A 20,310-nucleotide genomic window follows, 5' to 3' on the forward strand; every position below is an offset into this window, starting at 1 on the left:
CCACCCAAACCAGAAGCTTTTGGCCAGCCACTTTTACTTTCCATTTAAACACTCGCCCCACTCTCAGTACACCCATTTTTCCCACACAGCAGATGTACCCAAACTTATGCCTTCCATTAATTTTACAGAAAGATTTTTTGAGCGCAAGCAAGGATTATTAAAACGAAAACCAAGCCAAACCAAACTAAAAAAAAACCCAAAAACGACAAAAATTGACAAAATACGAATAAAACGAATAAAAATCTCAAAATTCGGGCAAAGCATCGAAAACACACTTTTGAGAATCAAAAATCAAAGCGAAAATATAAAACACAACAAACTGGAAAGGAGCAGAAAAGACCTAGAGAACGAGTACGAGAAGGGGAGTTAAACGAAGGGAAATACAAATCAAATCTAAATAAAATTAAATGCAAAGGACATTCGCATGTGTGTGGTGGTGGAAAGAAAATTCAAAACAAAATTCACAATTAGAAAACGCAGGAAAAAACGTAGAAAACGCAGACACAAATCGAGCGGCAACCAACTGTCAACAGCGGCAAGAATTTTGAACTGGAACATTTCGACCAAAAAGTTGGGCGACAGCAAAATTTCAACGTTTGGCGCACTACAACAGCAACAACAACAACAACACAGCAGCAGCAAGGACATCGCGGCCAGGCAGCCAGGATTGCAGGATTGCAGGAGCGAGCGGTTTTGAAAGCGCAGCACACATCGATAGGCCCCTCTTCATCTTCTTCTTCATCTCCCTTACACGGACTTAGACTCGGGCAAGGATACGCTTAGAAAGCTAGAAAGCCTCAGCCAGGACTTAAACTTGAAATCACGCATACGCCGCGGCGAATTCTCTCGCTCGCACTCCCTCCCTCTCTCTCGCACTCTCTCTCTCTCGTTGCCCAAAACGAAGGGGAAAAGCCCGGAGAAAATTCAGCCAATCCGAAGAAGCGGAGAGGGTGACGACTTAGGGTTGCTGAGGGGAAAGCAAGGCAAGCAGGGAAGGCAGCGAAAGCGGCGAAAGCAGGGAGAGAGCTGCTGCTGCTGGTGGGCATCATCTTATGATGTCATCGGAGGAGTACGAGGCGGACTGTTTTGGTTTGTACAGCGATGAGAACAACGTGCTGCTGAAGGCAACCGAGCCGGAGACAATTGTCAAGCAACAGCAACATCAGCAACACCAGCAACATCTGCAACAGCAACAGCAACAGCAACCACCGCCGAGCAACCACAGCAACGGTCACACGTCACCAATACCCATACAACAAGTCAACGGCGACGGCAGCGCGGCGAATTGCGGCGAGAGCGCCAAGACCACCAATACCAATACAACCAGCAGCACCCATACAGAGGCAGACAAGGAGCAAGAGAAAGAGAAGGCAAAGGAGAAGGCCAACGAAGAGGAGGCCGCCGAGTCCGACGATTCCGACGACGACGTCGTGGTTGTGCTCGAAGGCTGCGAAGGCAACGCCAGCAGCAGCAGCAACAGCAACAGCAACAGCAGCAGCAACAACAGCAGCAACGCCAGCAGCAACAACCACAAGGCAGCAACCACGACGACGACGACAGCAGCAACAACGACGACGACGACGACGACGGCGGCGAACGCGAATCGCAGTGGCAGTCGCAGTCATCGCAGCGCCCGCAATAGTCGGCAAATCAGTCAGTCAACGGCCGTCGGCAAGACAACAACGTGCGCGGCTAAAAAACCAACAGCAACACAGGCACTAGCGCCCACGCCAACCACAGTTAAGAACACGAACGTAAATAACGGTGGCTCAAACGGAAACGGAAACGCGAACAGTAAAGTGAATAGTCGTCGTTCGCGTCAAAGATCCTTGAGCAAAGACATTGCCATTAACATAAACCTAAACAATCAGCAACAAAACAGTAATAGTAATAGCAACAGCAATTGTAGCAACAACGGCGGAGCAACGGCAACCGCTGCTGGCTTCATGAGTAGCGCTGCCGCGGCTGCTGCGGGTGCCGCTGGTGGAGGAGCCCTGTTCCAACCACAATCGGTCAACAGCTCGGTCAATATTAATAATAATAATAATAGTAACAACAACACCTTGGGCACTCCGGCTGCCACAGCCACCCACTCGCACACCCACTCGCCCAGCAGCAACTCACCCGTTTCGGGCGCCAGTTCGGCATCGTCCTTGTTGACGGCCGCCTTTGGCAACCTGTTTGGTGGCTCCTCGGCCAAGATGCTCAACGAGCTGTTTGGCCGCCAAATGAAGCAGGCCCAGGACGCAACGAGTGGCCTGCCCCAGAGTCTGGACAACGCCATGCTCGCCGCCGCCATGGAGACGGCCACCAGTGCCGAGTTGCTCATCGGAAGCCTGAATTCCACGTCCAAGTTGCTGCAGCAGCAGCACAACAACAACAGCATTGCTCCCGCGAACAGTACGCCGTTGAGTAATGGCACAAATGCCTCGATCTCGCCGGGATCGGCCCACAGTTCCAGTCACTCGCATCAGGGTGTCTCTCCGAAAGGAAGTCGCCGTGTCTCCGCCTGCAGTGATCGCTCCTTGGAGGCGGCAGCAGCCGATGTTGCTGGTGGTTCACCACCTCGGGCAGCATCAGTGAGTTCCCTGAACGGAGGAGCCAGCAGTGGGGAGCAACACCAATCGCAACTGCAACACGATCTGGTGGCTCATCACATGCTGCGGAATATCCTGCAGGGCAAGAAGGAGCTGATGCAACTCGATCAGGAGCTGCGCACGGCCATGCAACAGCAGCAGCAGCAGCAACAGCAGCAGCAGCAACTCCAGGAGAAGGAGCAACTGCACACGAAGCTCAACAATAATAATAACAACAATATTGCTGCCACCGCCAACAACAATAACAACACCATGGAGAGCATCAATCTGATCGACGATTCGGAAATGGCGGACATCAAGATCAAGAGTGAGCCGCAGACAGCTCCTCCACCGCAGCAATCCCCGCATGGCAGCAGCCACAGCAGCCGGAGTGGGAGTGGCACTGGTAGCCACAGCAGCCTGGCCAGCGATGGCAGCCTGCGACGCAAGTCCTCCGACTCCCTGGATAGCCATGGGGCACAGGATGAGGCGCAGGACGAGGAGGATGCGGCGGCCAATCGCTCGGAGAGCCGGGCTCCCGAGGAACCCACCCAGCTGCCCACCAAAAAAGAGTCCGTGGACGACATGCTCGACGAGGTGGAACTCCTGGGCCTGCACTCGCGCGGCTCCGATCTGGAGAGCCTGGCCTCGCCCAGTCACTCGGACATGATGCTGCTGGACAACAGCAAGGACGATGTCCTGGACGAGGACGACGACGATGATTGCGTGGAACAGAAGCGCGACTCCGGCAGCGGTAGTCTCAAGAAACCGGGCATGGATCTGAAACGAGCCCGTGTGGAGAACATTGTCTCCGGAATGCGATGCAGTCCGTCCTCTGGCTTGGTCCAGGCTGGACAGCTCCAGGTGAATGGCTGCAAGAAGCGCAAGCTCTACCAGCCACAGCAACACGCAATGGAGCGATATGTGGCCGCCGCAGCTGGCCTGAACTTCGGCCTCAATCTGCAGAGCATGATGCTCGACCAGGACGACAGTGAGTCCAACGAGCTGGAGTCTCCGCAAATCCAGCAAAAACGCGTGGAGAAGAATGCCCTCAAGTCGCAGCTGCGATCCATGCAGGAGCAGCTGGCGGAGATGCAGCAGAAGTATGTGCAGCTGTGCTCGCGCATGGAGCAGGAATCCGAGTGCCAGGAGCTCGATCAGGATCAGGATGTCGAGCAGGAGCAGGAGCAGGAACAGGAGCCGGACAACGGCAGCAGCGATCACATCGAGCTTTCGCCCTCGCCCACTCTGACCGGAGATGGAGACGTGAGTCCCGCCCACAAGGAGGAGGTCGGTCAGGAGCGACCTGGTTCCAGTTCGCCATCACCTTCTCCTCTGAAACCCAAGACCTCGCTGGGCGAGAGCGGCGACTCCGGTGCCAATATGCTGTCCCAGATGATGAGCAAGATGATGTCCGGCAAGCTGCACAATCCTCTGGTAGGCGTGGGCCATCCCGCCCTGCCGCAAGGATTCCCACCGCTGCTGCAGCACATGGGCGATATGTCGCATGCGGCGGCCATGTACCAACAGTTCTTCTTCGAGCAGGAGGCGCGCATGGCCAAGGAGGCCGCCGAGCAGCAGCAGCAGCAACAGCAGCAGCAGCAACAACAACAGCAGCAGCAGCAACAGCAACAGGAGCAGCAGCGACGATTCGAGCAAGAGCAACAGGAGCAGCAGCGACGCAAGGAGGAGCAACAACAGCAGATCCAGCGCCACCAGCAGCAGCTGCAACAATTGCAACAGCAGCAAATGGAGCAGCAACATGTGGCGGTCACAGCGGCACCAAGGCCGCAGATGCACCACCCGGCACCCGCCCGCCTGCCCACGCGAATGGGCGGGGCAGCGGCTCACACCGCCCTCAAGTCGGAGCTGTCCGAGAAATTCCAGATGCTGCGCGCCAACAACAATAGCTCGATGATGCGCATGTCGGGAACGGACTTGGAAGGACTCGCCGATGTGCTCAAGTCAGAGATCACCACCTCGCTGTCCGCATTGGTGGACACCATTGTGACCCGGTTCGTCCATCAACGGCGACTGTTCAGCAAGCAGGCGGATTCCGTGACCGCGGCGGCCGAGCAACTGAACAAGGACCTGCTGCTCGCCTCCCAGATCCTAGACCGGAAGTCGCCGCGCACCAAGGTGGCGGACAGGCCCCAGAACGGACCCACGCCCGCAACACAATCAGGTAATAATGGTTCACTACTCCTAGCTAATAGTCAAATGCCCTCCCAAGCGCCTGTGTCGAGTGGTGGGTCGAATGGGCAGCAGCAACAGCAGCAGCAGCAACAGAATGCCCAGCAGCAACATGCGAGTGCGCAGCAGCAGCAGCAACAACAGACACCACAGCAGCAACAACACCTGCAACAGCAGCAGCAGCAACAACAGCAATCGCATCCCCTGCTGCCGCCCAACTGCCAACAGCTGATCTCCGCCCCCCGCCTAAATGGCAGCCAGTTATCCTTCGCCTCGCCCGCCGCTGCTGCAGCCGCTGCAATGGGTCTGCAGATGCACCATGCCGCCGCAGCAGCAGCAATGTCCGCCCAGCAGCAGCAGCAGCAGCAGCAGCAACAGTCGGTTGATCCCAATGCGAATACTAACCCAAACAACGGGCCAGCTGGGCCGAACCCCACTAACAATAGCTTAAGTACCCTTAATATACCGCCTCCTCACATTCGTCCTTCGCCCACAGCGGCTGCCATGTTCCAGGCGCCAAAGACGCCGCAGGGCATGAATCCGGTGGCCGCCGCCGCTTTGTACAACTCGATGACCGGACCCTTCTGCCTGCCGCCCGATCAGCAGCAGCAGCAGCAGACCGCCCAACAGCAGCAACAGTCCGCCCAGCAGCAGCAGCAGCAAAGTGTGCAACAGCAGACGCAACAGCAGCTGGAGCAGAACGAGGCGCTCAGCTTGGTGGTGACCCCGAAGAAGAAGCGCCACAAGGTGACCGACACCCGCATCACGCCGCGCACCGTCAGCCGTATTCTGGCCCAGGATGGTGTGGTGCCGCCCACCGGAGGACCTCCAACCACGCCCCAGCAGCAGCAGCAACAACAGCAGCAGCAACAACAGCAACAGCAGCAACAACAGCAGCAACAGCAGGCAGCGAATGGCGGCAATAGCAATGCCACGCCCGCCCAGAGTCCGACGAGGAGCAGTGGGGGAGGAGCCGCATACCACCCACAACCGCCGCCACCACCACCACCCATGATGCCCGTGTCCTTGCCCACCTCCGTGGCCATTCCCAATCCCTCGCTGCACGAGTCCAAGGTCTTCTCGCCGTACTCGCCGTTCTTCAATCCCCATGCAGCCGCTGGCCAGCCCACGGCCGCTCAACTGCATCAGCACCACCAGCAGCACCACCCGCACCACCAGCCCATGCAGCTGTCCTCCAGTCCGCCGGGCAGTCTGGGCGCCCTCATGGACTCCCGCGACTCGCCGCCGCTGCCCCACCCGCCGTCGATGCTCCATCCCGCCCTCCTGGCAGCCGCCCACCACGGTGGATCGCCTGACTACAAGACCTGCCTGCGGGCCGTCATGGACGCCCAGGATCGCCAGTCCGAGTGCAACTCGGCCGACATGCAGTTCGATGGCATGGCTCCTACTATATCCTTTTACAAGCAAATGCAACTAAACACAGAACAGCACCAGGAGTCGCTGATGGCCAAGTGAGTTTCCACCTAGTCCAGCACCGTGTGCAGCAGAGAAAGATGGGTTGGGATATACGAGTATATGTAGCATAGTAGCATGGTAGTAAGGTAGTTTAGAGACCAGGTACTTAACCCCACCCGGTCCGGACCTCGCTTACAAAACGAAACCAATCAAGTGTCTTCTTCAGTTTATTTATTTCCCCAACTAAATTCTTTTATAAAATGTAATCAAAACCTTATTTATTGCCCCGCCGCACACTTAAGCCCCCAAAGGCCCCCGAAAGACCCTCAAGTCATCATCATCATCGACTTGGCCTGGCTTGAGTTGCATTTCGCAACAGCCACAGAAATGGAAAAAAATCAATGACGAGCAGCCAATCGAAAGAGCTGCACTCGTTGGCCTCTTACTAGCCCCCATTTCCGTGCCCATTCTACTTTTGATTCCGATTCCGATTCGGATTCCGATTCCCAGCTCAGCTTTTTCAATCAGTGGGTTGAAGGAGGCGAAAGCGGGGGCTGTGGCACCCTTAGACATTCATTATTGGCACTCGAAAGTGCAGCCACGTTAGACATTGCCAATCCAATCGTACATATATATAACCCCCCCCCCTGCACCCAACACCTCTCTTTCTCTGCTATACACGAACATGGAAATTTGGAAAGACAATCGACCATCCATCCGACACAAATATCTCATACATATACCATATATATCTATAACGCCACCAGACATTGCGAATCCTTGACTCCTTTGCACTCTTCTACATTGACACCGATGCACCTGCGCAAGGCCAAGCTGATGTTCTTCTGGGTGCGCTATCCCAGCTCCGCGGTGCTCAAGATGTACTTCCCGGACATCAAGTTCAACAAGAACAACACAGCACAATTGGTGAAATGGTTCTCGAACTTCCGGTAAGTTGTGCAATTAACAATCTATAGAACCTAAGATCTAATTACTAAGTAATAACCATTCAGCAGCATTCATTTTTATGATTTCGTTTCGTCATCTAAGTTTTGGCTTTAATGTTTTAGTTGGGATGGGGGGGGTTTTCCTAACAAATTGATTGGCCAAAAAATGAGACTGCCACCTGTCGAAACCCTCGACTTGCACTCAAGAAGTAGACCCAGGGACATGCAACACCATTCGGCTGTCATTCCGCGACTCTAACTGTCAGTCCATGAAATTGCGCAAGAAGTTGCCAAAAAGAGCAGAAAAATGACTAAAGACTACGGAAAAACGACAGCTGCCAGATAGTCCGGTTCTGGGTTATTCCGGGGAAGAAGTTCCGAGGGGTGTTCTCAATGGAACAGCAGAAATACAGAGCCAAAGAGCCAAAGTGATGTGAGGTAGGCCCGCATGCAGTCGCCGTGATTTGCGCGCCAAATCCGAGGCCGCATCTGTCCGCCCCGAAATATCAGGGAAAACAGAAATTCCGAAAGAAAACAGAGCGTGGCACAAGGTCTCACCTGGATTTACCTTCCAACCCTCTTTCATCGTCTTTCATCGGCTTAGCAGCTGTCCGTCGTCTCCGATTTGTCTAAGACATGCGCAACGTCTTAAGGAATTGTTCGCGAGACACCCTAAGAAATTCTACCTACCCTACCTGCAAACAAAAGACAACAAATCAAGACCCGGCACGCTCGGGGTTTCTTCGTTAGTTCCTTTGGGGTTGCAATCCCTTTTCGATATGAACCCTACTTTGCATGGGAATCGGCAATCGGGGAGTTGGCATCTTGTCTTTGCTTACGACTTCGACTTCTTTGGCGAGAGGTTAAAATGGGTGGGAATATTTTTTGATTTCCTAACTGGTTCTCGATTGTTTGTTTCCGTTTTTTTTCTAAGGGTTTAGGTTTAGCAGGGTTGTAAGATGTAACGGTTTTTTAATATTTCTTTCTCATCTTAAGTTCCCTGAGTTTGATTTCGGTTTCCTTTGTTCGCTCGAGGGAAAGCATTTTCCCTTAATCGTTTTCCCCCTAAATTAACCTATGAAATTAATACTTGTAACCGCTTTTTGCTCTCTCTTAACGACTAGTTAATATTATGAGTTTCCCACACTCACACAGTACAGACACACAACCAGCGAACACAGAACCGTACACAGAGATAAACTGGGGCTGAGTGCTCTAATAACATGTTGCTAAAAGTGGCCACTTAAGAAAAATGCAAGGGGTTAGGAGCCCCGGTTGAAGATGAGTTGGAGAGTCCGGAGGATGAGCGTTACGATGATGAGCTGCCTGGCCACTTGAGCTGGCGAGTCAAGTGTGAAAATAGCGGAGAGCGAGGCCAAGAAACTTGTGGCGCTGGCATATTAAAAAGTGTTGCCTACTTAAGTGGGCCCCACCCACACACACACACACACACACACGCCACACCCCCTCCCCGCACACCACTCTCAGGGCATACGTATGTGTACGTTTGTTGGCTAATTAACAAAAGTGCCTTTTGTTCGAGGTCCTCAAGCAGGCCACTTATATAATTGCATTAGCTGCAGTAACTTCTTTTTGTGCTCGCCAAAATGCAAATAATGAAAAGAAAGCGGCAAAGGACATGCATTCAGAGACACACATACACATATGCAGATATACATAGACACTCAGACTCCTGGCGGGCTAATTAGTTTGTTTGCCAGGATACATTCAGTGGGTTTCTTTGGCCGCTTTTCATGGCGGCAGCTACTTGAGAGTTTCGAGCACAATGGCCAGGGCCCTACTGGCAAAAGGCGCTCAAGGATACGCCCACACACAAGCTAGCCCACTCACTTACACCCACAAATGCGACACACAAACATATACACTCTCACATCTCCCGCTGTTCTTTTTCCGTGTTTTGTTTCTCATCGAGCCGCTTTCCTTTTTTTGAGGTTAAGTGTCCTTTTGGCGCTTAGAGCAGCTCCCCCTCCCCCCACCGCTCCCTTAGCTTTTCCCCTCCTTCGTCGCGTGAAAAGATCTTGCTGACAAGAACAACAACAACAACAACAACAACAGTAAATGCAGTTACATTTATATAATACACACCCACAGCCACACACATGCCACACACTCAGACACTCAGATACGATACACGCTCCATTCTGTATATGTATATAGACGTATATGACTTGTACAGATGCTTATATATAGATACAATGCAAAAGTGTTGCCAATTACTTCATTAATGTATGAGGTAGAGATGTCTGCATATGTGTGGGTGAGTATGTGTGAGCTTATTAATAACATTCTACTCGTTCGTATTCGTAACCGTAATCCGTGATACGTAATTTATTGCGGAGGAAGTGAAGAAGAAGAAGAAGGTGCAGCGAAGAAGGAGACACATGCAAACACACGCACGCACACACGAACAAAAAACGCACACACAAAAGCACACTGGCACACGCACACATTCAAGCGGTGAGAGTGGGTGAGAGGAAGAGAGAGAGGTGTGTGGGTGTAGGTGTGAGATGATGAATGCACTTGACAAAGAAACGCCTGCCTGCCTTTCAACAAGTGTTTTAGTGGCTCTCCCTCTCTCACTCTCCTCCTCCTCTCTCTGTTTCAGTGTGTGTGTGGGTGAGGCCCGGCCCAAATAAATAGGCTACGAAATATTATATGCAAACTAATTAGCACTTCCGTCAAGCCCCAACGCCATTGCATCTGCACATCTGCAGTTCCACTTGCACGGCTTATTATCTAAATTAAGTGGCGCATTTGAAACCGCCAAGCCAGGCTTCCTTTTCCTGCCACATGTGCTTCCCTCTGCTTGCATAAGGCTCGCCTCAAGCTCCTTTTCACGCCATCCACAAAGCTAATTGCAATTCAAACCCAACCGAACGGAGAGGGGGCTGAGATCCCGGCAATCCCTAATAACTATGGACACCCGGCACAATGAACTGTCACACAAAACTGTCACACAGCGATTCCTTTCTTTTGGCCAGGCCAAGCCATCAGCCTCATTATGAAGCCATCCAAAACCACCCATCCGATCCACCGCCGCCTCCGGGGAGCCGCAAATGGGGGGGGGGGGGCGTGGCGCGCCTATGGGCTGGGGGCAGAAGGAAAAGATTTTCTATTTGCGCATTCTGCGCTTATTGTTTGGAAAATCAACACGAGCGCTGTGTGGCACAACATGAGAAATGCATTTGGCGTACTGCTACTGGGAAATCTTGAAATTAGCGCGATTATCGGAGCGTTGTGAAGGGGGGGATGGGGGCGAAGTGGAGGGATGGGAGGTTCTCCAAAGGATTCCCGGCAAAAAAAAGACAACAATTAAAACGCGCGGCAGACAATGCTGGAGAAGGAGGCGGAGGAGGCGGAGGAGAGGCAGTCAGGCCGGAAGACAAGCAATCACTTACAGTTGCCAAGTAAAGCACACACCCCCAGTCGTATCCCCCTGCGAATGGCAGCCCCCACACACAAATCACTTGACTAAACAAGGCGACGCAGCAGCAGCAGCCCGCTGCACTTGCTAATTAAATCCCCAACCCCCAAGGCAGTCCTTCCCAGGATACAAAGTACAACAGAGAGAAATAAAAAACCGCAGCTAGAAGATGCCGCCTCGACTTGCAATTGTTATTGCACCACCACGAGCTGCTGCTGCACATTTGAGATTTATTAAAAATTCTTTACACACTCGCACTCACACACCGATACAGATTCACACACACACACACACACACACACACGACGCGCCTAAGAGTATGCAGCGAATTATTAATAATGTCATACTCAAACAGCTATCCAATATAATGCATTAAGGGACCCCCTAGGAACAGAGTGAGCGAGATAGCGCGACTGTATGGTTGTATGAGAGCGAGAGAGAAAGAGAGAGCGAGCAAGCATTAGCGATTTCCTTTGAATTTGGTTTACCCACTTTACGGCTTTCCTTCTTTGATTTCCCACCCCTCGCCTTGGTTCGAACCTTGATTTTTCTTTCATTTACGTTGCGATTTTGTAAATTTGAATGCTGAACCTGAACCTGAACAACAACAAAAATATAAATAGAATAGAATAAAACAGAATACTGACCAAACCAAACATTCCTCATCTACGCATCTGCAGAGAATTCTACTACATACAAATGGAGAAATATGCACGACAAGCTGTCACCGAAGGCATCAAGACACCCGATGATCTGTTGATTGCTGGAGATAGTGAATTGTATCGCGTGCTCAATTTGCACTACAATCGCAATAACCACATTGAGGTATGCCAATAACCACGCCCACACCCACACCCACACACCCACTAACACTAACACACTAACCATTCCCCCCGTAAACCGACTCTACATGCACACACACTACAAATTTATTAAGAAAAAAAAATCAAATCAAATAATGTATAAAAAGTGTGTGTGGATGCGAGCGAAGAACCACTAACCAGATGATCCAGAGAAACCCCCCTTTGGGAGCCAGTCGCTAATCGAGAAAATCGGTCCACAGGTACCCCAGAATTTCCGCTTCGTGGTCGAATCGACTCTGCGGGAGTTCTTCCGTGCAATACAGGGTGGCAAAGACACCGAGCAGTCGTGGAAGAAGTCCATATACAAGATCATCTCGCGCATGGACGATCCCGTGCCCGAGTACTTCAAGTCGCCCAATTTTTTAGAGCAGCTGGAATAAGTGGAGGAGTTGGCGCTGCCGACGCTGCCGCTGCCGTTGCCGTTGCCGCATCCGCTGGGAATGCCACCGCCCATCAGTCCGGCCTCCACCACCATCTGCAGCAGCAGCAGCACCACCACCACTACGGGCACCAACTCCAGGGCCGGCAGCAGCCATCCGAAGGCGAGGCGCAGGCCAAAGCTAAAAGGCTAAACCTGCGCAGGAAACACGACTGGATATGACCAACTCCCCAGCCAAAGAACAAAAATCAGAAGAAAAAACGAACAAATAGTATCCACACACAGAGAATAATGAAGGGAACTTAGACATAGCTGAGTGAGAAACACACACGAGTCGATAACGCGTTTAGAAAACACACTGAGCAAAATATTTTTTCAAAAATTTCCAAAAACCACACAAACTACACACCCAAAACATCACACAACCTCAGCGAAAGAAGAGCGACAAGATTATGAAGAAAGTGGGCCAGGGAGATCCTAATCTCCCCGGCAAACATTTAAACAAAACCAAAACTATACATAGAGCAGCAAGTCTTAATCTAATAATGTGAAATAGTGCAAATTGAAAGAGAACCTGAGCCACACACCTGAGAACACCCCGTACACACCGAGCGTAATTTACAGGCAGTGTAAACTGTACTCGCCGTTGGTTTGTTAGTTGAAATTTTTTTGAAAATATTTACAGCAGATTACGTATACGTATGAATATTTAACAAATAGTTGAGCCGTCTAATGATCTACCGAAAGTTGACACACATTCCACAGAAAAAAACAAAAAAAAACAAGATACACCAATACATTCCACGCACACACACACACACACACGCTCGCAACGGTACAAAGTGTGTGTTCATTTGAGAGAGAGCGAAAGTCGCTCAGCCAAACAGGAAGTGGACATCACCGCACTGCTTGGCCGACCGACTTTCCGGTAAGCAGTTTTCCCCACTCGGTTGCACACTGCTTTACAAAAGCAGGCGCAGCTCAGACGGCCGAAAATCGGTAATTAATCTTAAAAGTTTAAAAGTCACCCGAAAGCTAAAGTTGCTATATCCCCTATAGCCCCCCTTTTAAGCGCTAAGCATATATTCGATGTCTATTAAGCGAAAGTAAAAGCAAAAAATCACAAAAAAAAGTTAAGAAAATGCGAAAACTATTTAGATTTTTAATCAAAGAGAGAGCCAGAGTTATGTATTTGTACGAACAGCGGGCGTTAGGGTAGTTAAATTTACCAATTTATCATTTACAATACGTTATGCGAACCTTCGACCAAAGTTAATTGTTAACATGAATCCCTTGAGTGCGGTTTATTTTTAATCAATTCTTATACTTTAGTGCCCCACCTTTGAGCACGCATCTTAATTTTATAGTATAATCAACATATACACTGAAACACCCCACCAACACAACCACACACACACACACTAGTCTGTTATTTATGTAAATAATTTATACGTTTAGTTAAGTTAATGTTTAGTTTAATTAATTTACTTTACTTGGCCTTGAGTTGCAACAAAACAAAATATACACGAAACACCAAAAATATCAATTAAAAATATGGTTTTTTCTTTCCCCTAATTTTTAAAACATATATATTATATATTACATCCAATTTCTGGCTGGCTGAGAACGATCATGCACTTCTCACTCATCAGCACAGCAGACACAGCATGGAAAGTGGGCGGGTTTAGAGGGATATGTTTGCCTGCTCTCCGTCCGGCGACTATTTTTGGGCCAGGGGCGGGCAAACCCTGTTGTTCCTGCAGCTGCAATATCTCATCCTCGATTGCAACTGCACCGCGACAACAGCAACAACATCATCAACTGCATGCAAAACATTTGAATTTTTGGCACAGACAAAATCATATTCCTCGAACGAAAAGAACGAAGCGAAATCGACCATTTCGGCCCAACAATTGCTCCGAGGAGCTCCATCAGCCAGCCAGTTAGTCAGTCAGTCAGTTACTAAGTTTAGCCAGCCCCATACCCTAGCGCCCTCTGGTGGGAGTTTGGATTAGATTAGATTAGATGAGATGGGAACACCGCTATAAGGAGATGAGATGAGATGAGATGAGATCGCACACCCCAGCAAACCTTTCGGCCACACCAATGATCACGAAATTATTGAACAATAGTTGAATTTTAGCTAAAACTAAATTGAAACGAACTAAGCGAGTTTTTTAGGCTTAACCAGAGGAATCTGAGCAAAATTTGATTGCACTTTGGCGTAACTATGACAAAATTAGTCGCGTATAAGACGGTGAGTTTCCTAATCCAAAAGATCAAGATCGAGTGGAAGAAACTGGTGTTCTTCGCATCGAAATTGAAAGAGAAATTCATGTTTGGATAATTGAAAATGAGAAAAATTAGTATTTAGGGAATCGTACAAAGCAGACGAGGCATTCGCTAATCGAACTGAAGTTTACGTTTATCGCATTACCCAGTTGAGTTATCTTAACCCTAAGTTTCACCCACCTTCACAGCAGACAGAAGTCGAAATTCAAGTCCGATTATAGGGCCTCAGGAGTGACGCGTTGATTGTTAATGCCTTTACAAAATTTACGAAGGAAGCGGCTTTTGGCAATGGAGTTAAAAATTTTAAAATGAGAAATTTGAAAAGAAAATTTGGAAATGAAATTGATCTAAATACAATTGTAACTGATTTTGTGATAGAAAAAGTAACTAACAACAAACTAAAAATCGAACTAACTTCATTATTGTTTCGGATAAAACCAATATGGAGGCCTCCCATTGGGGTCTCCATACGAAATTATTGATTGATGTAAAAATAGTTAATTGACAATTGCGAGACGAGCGAAATTATGAGACGAAACCATTTAGGCAATTTAAGGCGTATTAACAATAAACGTTTGGCTAACAAAACTTTAGGCGAAATTTTATCTTTAAGCAAAATTTGAAAATAGCGTGAAGCAACCGTATCTAGACCGTCGAAATTCAGGAAGTTAACAGCAATACAAAAAGAGAAATACGAAAAATTGAGCACTCAAACCTTTCTGTTCTATTCAGTTTCCATCAGTTTTAGTCAGCGCTTTCTTTCTTTACCTTAAGGAAGGCGAATGAACCGATATACTTGCGTACCAACAAATGACACAGGAGCACACTTACACTTGCGTATATTTAATGCAACATACATATTTCATACATTTATACTAAACATAAACATACATACTTAAACTTAAGTCAACAAGTCAAGGGGGCGGGCCACAAAAGGGTCCGTCCCCCATCGATAATTGGTTAATAAAAGCGAAATTAATTGAGAAAACAGAAAACACAAATGACGGCGCTTGGATTTTTCTTTACCAAAATTTAACCCCCACCTTTTGGCCGCTTATAAACCACCCATTTTTTGGTTCAACTCTCCCCCAAATCAAACCAACCGACCTCCGTCAGAAGCACTTTTGGCATTTATCACCGCAAAATTGGAACTGATTGGCAACCACAACACCACCACCATTATCACACAACTCCACTTCACTAACCCCAAAAAAAAAAAACAACCTCAACTAATCGGTGGAGCGCAGAGACGAGAAGGGTAAGCTAAATTCTACATAATTCATCTTATTCGAGCGACGCAAACCAAGCGAAAGCGACACCTGGTGGCCGCGGTTAGCAGCTGGGCCAGCCTTCAGCCACGCCCACCAATCTTTGGCCCGCCCTTTCGAGAAGCCCCCGGAAAGCGAGTTTAGTTCCTCCACAGTAACCTTTCGGTGTTGGAAAATTCCAAAAAGAATTACAGATCAGCCATAGGCCAAGAAGAAAGTTCCTTCCTCGGTTTTTTGGCCAAGCTGTTCGCCGCGGTTCGCCAGGTACAGTTTACACCAAGGAAATAAGTTAGCCTAAGCATTTAGATTAAGTACAGCAGCATCAGCAGGAAACCAGACAGAGAACGAGCGCCGGAAACGGATATGGAAATAAGCATCCGGCCAAAAGCAACCAATCAGCGACCCGTTTGACCAGTGTTGGTCAGCAGCAAGAATTGAATTCACAGCACAGAAGGACTAAAAACTTAAAAACCATTAATGAACACTGCACGCAAACCGATAACGAAAACCAATCGATCAAATCGATGATCGATGATCAAAGCAGACGATGGAAGCGAGAGCGAGATGGAAGGCGAGATAAGTATATACCTACTACACGTAAAACAATTACCAAATATAAAAGCAGACGCAGCCATATGCAATTTTAACTAGATTTTAAAAGCATTAATACCGCAGAATACCAAGCAAACCAAAAGAAAAATACCCAAACTTACCGATTACTGATTACTGAATGAAAAACAAAACAAAACCGATAACAGAAATTGATCAGATTTGTACATAGCGACATTTAAATACAACTACATACACGTAATTAAAATATTACTACAGTCTAAGCATAAGCGACCCCTTTGACCCCCACTCAGAGCCCCTGAAAAAGGACATTCTGGCCAGGGCCAGGAAAGTATTCACTCACAGCCTTACTGCATTGAAAATGCGCGCATTACGATTTCCGTTAAGAAGAAGAGGATGAGGGGACTCAGATAGAACATGTGCCAAACCCAAATCGGTATATATATCAAGCAGATCCCCTTTGGCAAGCCCACACACGCACAAAACACTGAAGCAAATCAGTCAAACTTACACGTAGGGTACACATACTCCATGGTAAATCAAAGCAAATCTATTCGTAACTTCAACTTCAACGTAACCATAAGTTAGTTAAACATCCTTGGTTTGGAAAACATCTGATCACAAGACAGAAAAGACGAAGTAAAATAAAATACACATAAATTTGCAGTTTTGGTATACATGAAAATGAAAAAAATGAAACGAAAAACATCTATTTAAACGATGAAATATTTCCAAAAAACAATTGCGTTTTTTTAGTAGCAAGCGCGATTCTCAAAATTCCCAAAAACTTTTGGCCCAAAATCGAAACATCGAACCAGAAAAAAGAAAACAAACCGTTTGGAAGTAAAATTTTTATCACTTATTTGGCGTAGGAAGAATCAGACAGGAGAGAGGAGAAGAGGAGAGTACGAAGATTAAGCCGTGGTGCACACACACATGTGCGCCACAACTTTCTTTTGAACAAACTGCAATAGAGCAGCGCACAGTGCGTATACTTTCGGCATGCACTGTGCGCCTGCACCAAAGGACTTAGTTAAACAATCAAAATTCAATTGCAATTTCTGCAACAGCAACCAGTATTACTAACATTCTTCAGTTGATCAATCAGGAATCAATCTTACGCATCCTTATTTGTGAAGTTTATGAAGAAGAGGTTAAAACTTTTGGCTTATGACGTAACCCCAACATTTCGGCCGCAATGAACGTTGCCCATGGAAATTCCAAATTCAAATTGATATATATACAACAACATCAAAAAAAGCACATGAGAAAGTATAAAAATATAAAGAGAAAGTTGCATAAACCCCACAAAAAACCGATAACCAAATAAAAACAACGATAACGATAAACAATTACCTAAGTAACCGATAACAGTGAAGAATAGAAAGAGGAGAATTTGCAATTTAGTTTTAACAGCCAACAATAGCCAGGGAAACATACACAACTCGTATGTGATATTTTTGAGTTAATCTCTCACAGTTTTCCACAACCACAATAAATATTTTTACTCAAATATACAAAGCGAAAAAGCTAAAAAAAAATCGAAATATTGAAAAACAACAACAAGCCCAATTAGAAGCGACAATACGAAAACAAAAAGAGATCGGTAATAACAACAGCACAAAGCACTTCCAGCAGCAACTTTTTTTGGGTTGTCTACACATATCAAAGATAAATACGCTATATATATATTATATAGGGAGCGATAGGAGAGAGATATTTCTTTGTGTTGAGTCTTTAAGCCATCCTGAGTTCAAATTTTACACTGAATATAACTGAATATTTACCCATGATCGAATACAAATATAAATATATATACATATAAACCAATACCAAAACTAATCCATAAGTGTTTATAGTTGAATTTTGAAAGGAGACAGAGGGAGAATCAGATTTTATGCCACAGTTTCATTTGCAATAGACGAGCGTGCCACGCACGAACCGGGATAATTTATAGTACAATACAATGCAACAAGCAGCCAACAAACAAACCAACAAACAAACAAATAAACAAATAAGCAACAGCAACCAATAACTTTTTATAAAACGATTTATATTTTTATACTCAAACGAAATCAATCAACAACAACCGCAGCAATAGCCAATTAGCCAAATAAGCCAAAACTTTTAGTTCGTTCACCGAGATTTTCAGTTAGCAATTAACGACAACAGCAACAATTATGTTTTCATTTAAGAATCAGCAATTGAGAAGATCTGAGTGCCCCACATTAGACCCGATACCCGATGGGATATATCCTAAATATCTGAGAGAGCAGAGCACGCCACAAAAGAAATTGCCAATAGAGGGGCAGTCAAGAAACTGCCCATACAAATATATATATAAAAGACGAAGCCCCGAAGAAGATGCCTGCCTGCTGAACCCGAGGGAACCGAGAGACCAGAGAAGTAGCCACAATCAAAACTTTAAGCAAACCGTGCTTGGCCTGCCCAGAACTGGGATATATCTCGGCTGGCATCGGGTCGATCAGCCAAACGGGGACCCACACTCAGATCGACTCACATAGACAACAAGAATAAGTGATAAAAACCCTTTGTTTCACAATTCTCTTACGAGCCAACTCAATCAATCGAGAGCAGGCCCAAATGAGCCACAAAACTTTGCGTGCGTTTAACTGGTGCCATTCCTGGTATGAAATCGAATATATATATACTACCCATATATATATATATAAAATATAAATCTGAGGGGCGTGCAACGCGCTGCGAAACGAACTGCAAAACTCCTTTGGTTTACTCTCACACAATAAAGCAAACAGTTACAGATACAGATGCACTTGCAGATGCAGCAGCAATAAACAGGTGAAAATTGACAAAACGCAAATCGAGACGGGGGTCCTTCATGGCCCCCAGACAATAGCCCAGCAATATTATTATTATTTCCCACTCGGCGCCCTTTGTAATCCCTCGAGGATTAAAGGTGCGCCACCAGCCGTCGTCAAACTGAAGTACAACCAAAACGAAATCGCACCCATTGGCACCACCAAGAAGCAAGCAGCCGCTGCATTAGTCCTTCAGAATTAGACACAAAATAACCCATAAATGTTACCAGGAACGGGGCCAGACGTTTGTCAAAATTCTACACGAAATTTTATGTAAAACAACTGTAGGAGCAAACGAAAAACGCAATTCCAACGAGCCACACAAAAAGCTAAATAATCGATTTTCAGTTTCAAGTTTTTCCTTCTCGGCCATCGATCCAGGTTTCGATCGATCGCCCATCCTATAATTTATCTGAGATAAAGGCGTGCCAACCGCCCTCCGCAAAGGGGGCGTGGCATGTGTACAATATGTAAAGTAATTTAAACGTAAACCATGTAAACGAAGGCGTTAAGCGAACAAATGAAACAACAATATTTATACAGAGACTGCAAACAAATGTGATCAGATATTTTATAATGTATAAGTTTACAGAGCAATCGACGGGCTATATATCGACTAGCTATAGCCGATGCTACCGATCAAATCAAAATGCGAACAACAGCGAGAGCTACAGCTACAAAACACAGCAACAGCAACCACAGTAGGCGTTAAGGTAACCGTTAGCTAACCGTAACCCTTACCGTAACCGTAACGTAACGAGAGCCGTAAACGTAAGCGTAAACCGATAAACAAAAGTATTTATAATGATATTTTTTACAATAGCATATACAACTAAATATAGCAAAACGACAAACAAACCGAGCGGGAGCCGCAGCCTCAAAAATAAATTAACCTATCCCATAACCTTTAACCCCAATAAACCCGAATGATTCCCAAATATCCTGGATATCCTGCGGCCTCCACGCGCAACAGTTGCCTTTCACAGAAACAATTTACCGTTTAAGTTACCAATAGTGAAATAGACAAGCCAGAACGGCGACCACGCCCCCTCGATAAACCCAGAAAAGGGGGCGTGGCGCCGCTGTTTTTCCAGCCAGTTTTCAGTTGAGCATCTCCTCAGTTCGTTCGAGTACAACAACAACAAGGAAGAGGGCAGAGCGAAGTTCTTAAGTTCACAGTTCATACAAAGATTATACTTAGTTTTCGGGAGGAGGAGAGAGAGAGGAGGAGAAAGTAGAGGAGCCGTAAAGGAAACGGAGAAAGTGAAGCAGCATCGAAAAAAGTCTTAAGATGGAGTAACCAGTAAATACACACGCACACATGTATAAAGCAATCTTATATATGTGAACAGTTTAATTTACATTTAGTGAGTCGAGTTCTTTAGTTGGATCAACAAAGTTTGGCAGCATTCTCAGACTGAGTTTAAAGCACTCAAGCATTATGGAAAATTGAACAACTCCTGAGTTCTGAACAATAGTGCCGGTAACATTTATACGATAAGTGAAACTATATAAATAGAC

At 47.1% G+C, this 20,310-nt stretch overlaps 1 protein-coding gene across 9 annotated transcripts in view; it reads left to right on the forward strand.

The window, feature by feature from the left end:
• The window catches only part of LOC119550594 (homeobox protein prospero), a 57,460-nt gene extending 44,859 nt beyond the window's left edge, over positions 1-12,601 (forward strand). For 6 of the 9 annotated variants that reach the window (XM_037859403.1, XM_037859422.1, XM_037859413.1 and 3 more), the window contains exons 4-7: positions 129-6,241; positions 6,953-7,135; positions 11,258-11,402; positions 11,641-12,601. In XM_037859403.1, coding sequence (XP_037715331.1) covers positions 1,053-6,241; positions 6,953-7,135; positions 11,258-11,402; positions 11,641-11,820 — 5,697 coding nt within the window. In that variant the 5' untranslated portion in view covers positions 129-1,052 and the 3' untranslated portion in view covers positions 11,821-12,601. The remainder of the gene's footprint in view (positions 1-128; positions 6,242-6,952; positions 7,136-11,257; positions 11,403-11,640) is intronic. The other 3 variants (XM_037859460.1, XM_037859469.1, XM_037859454.1) reach the window with 3 other exon arrangements.
• The last annotated feature ends 7,709 nt before the right edge of the window (positions 12,602-20,310 follow it).

This window comes from Drosophila subpulchrella, chromosome 3R (assembly GCF_014743375.2).
Source record: "Drosophila subpulchrella strain 33 F10 #4 breed RU33 chromosome 3R, RU_Dsub_v1.1 Primary Assembly, whole genome shotgun sequence".
Classification (NCBI taxonomy): Eukaryota; Metazoa; Arthropoda; class Insecta; order Diptera; family Drosophilidae; genus Drosophila; species Drosophila subpulchrella.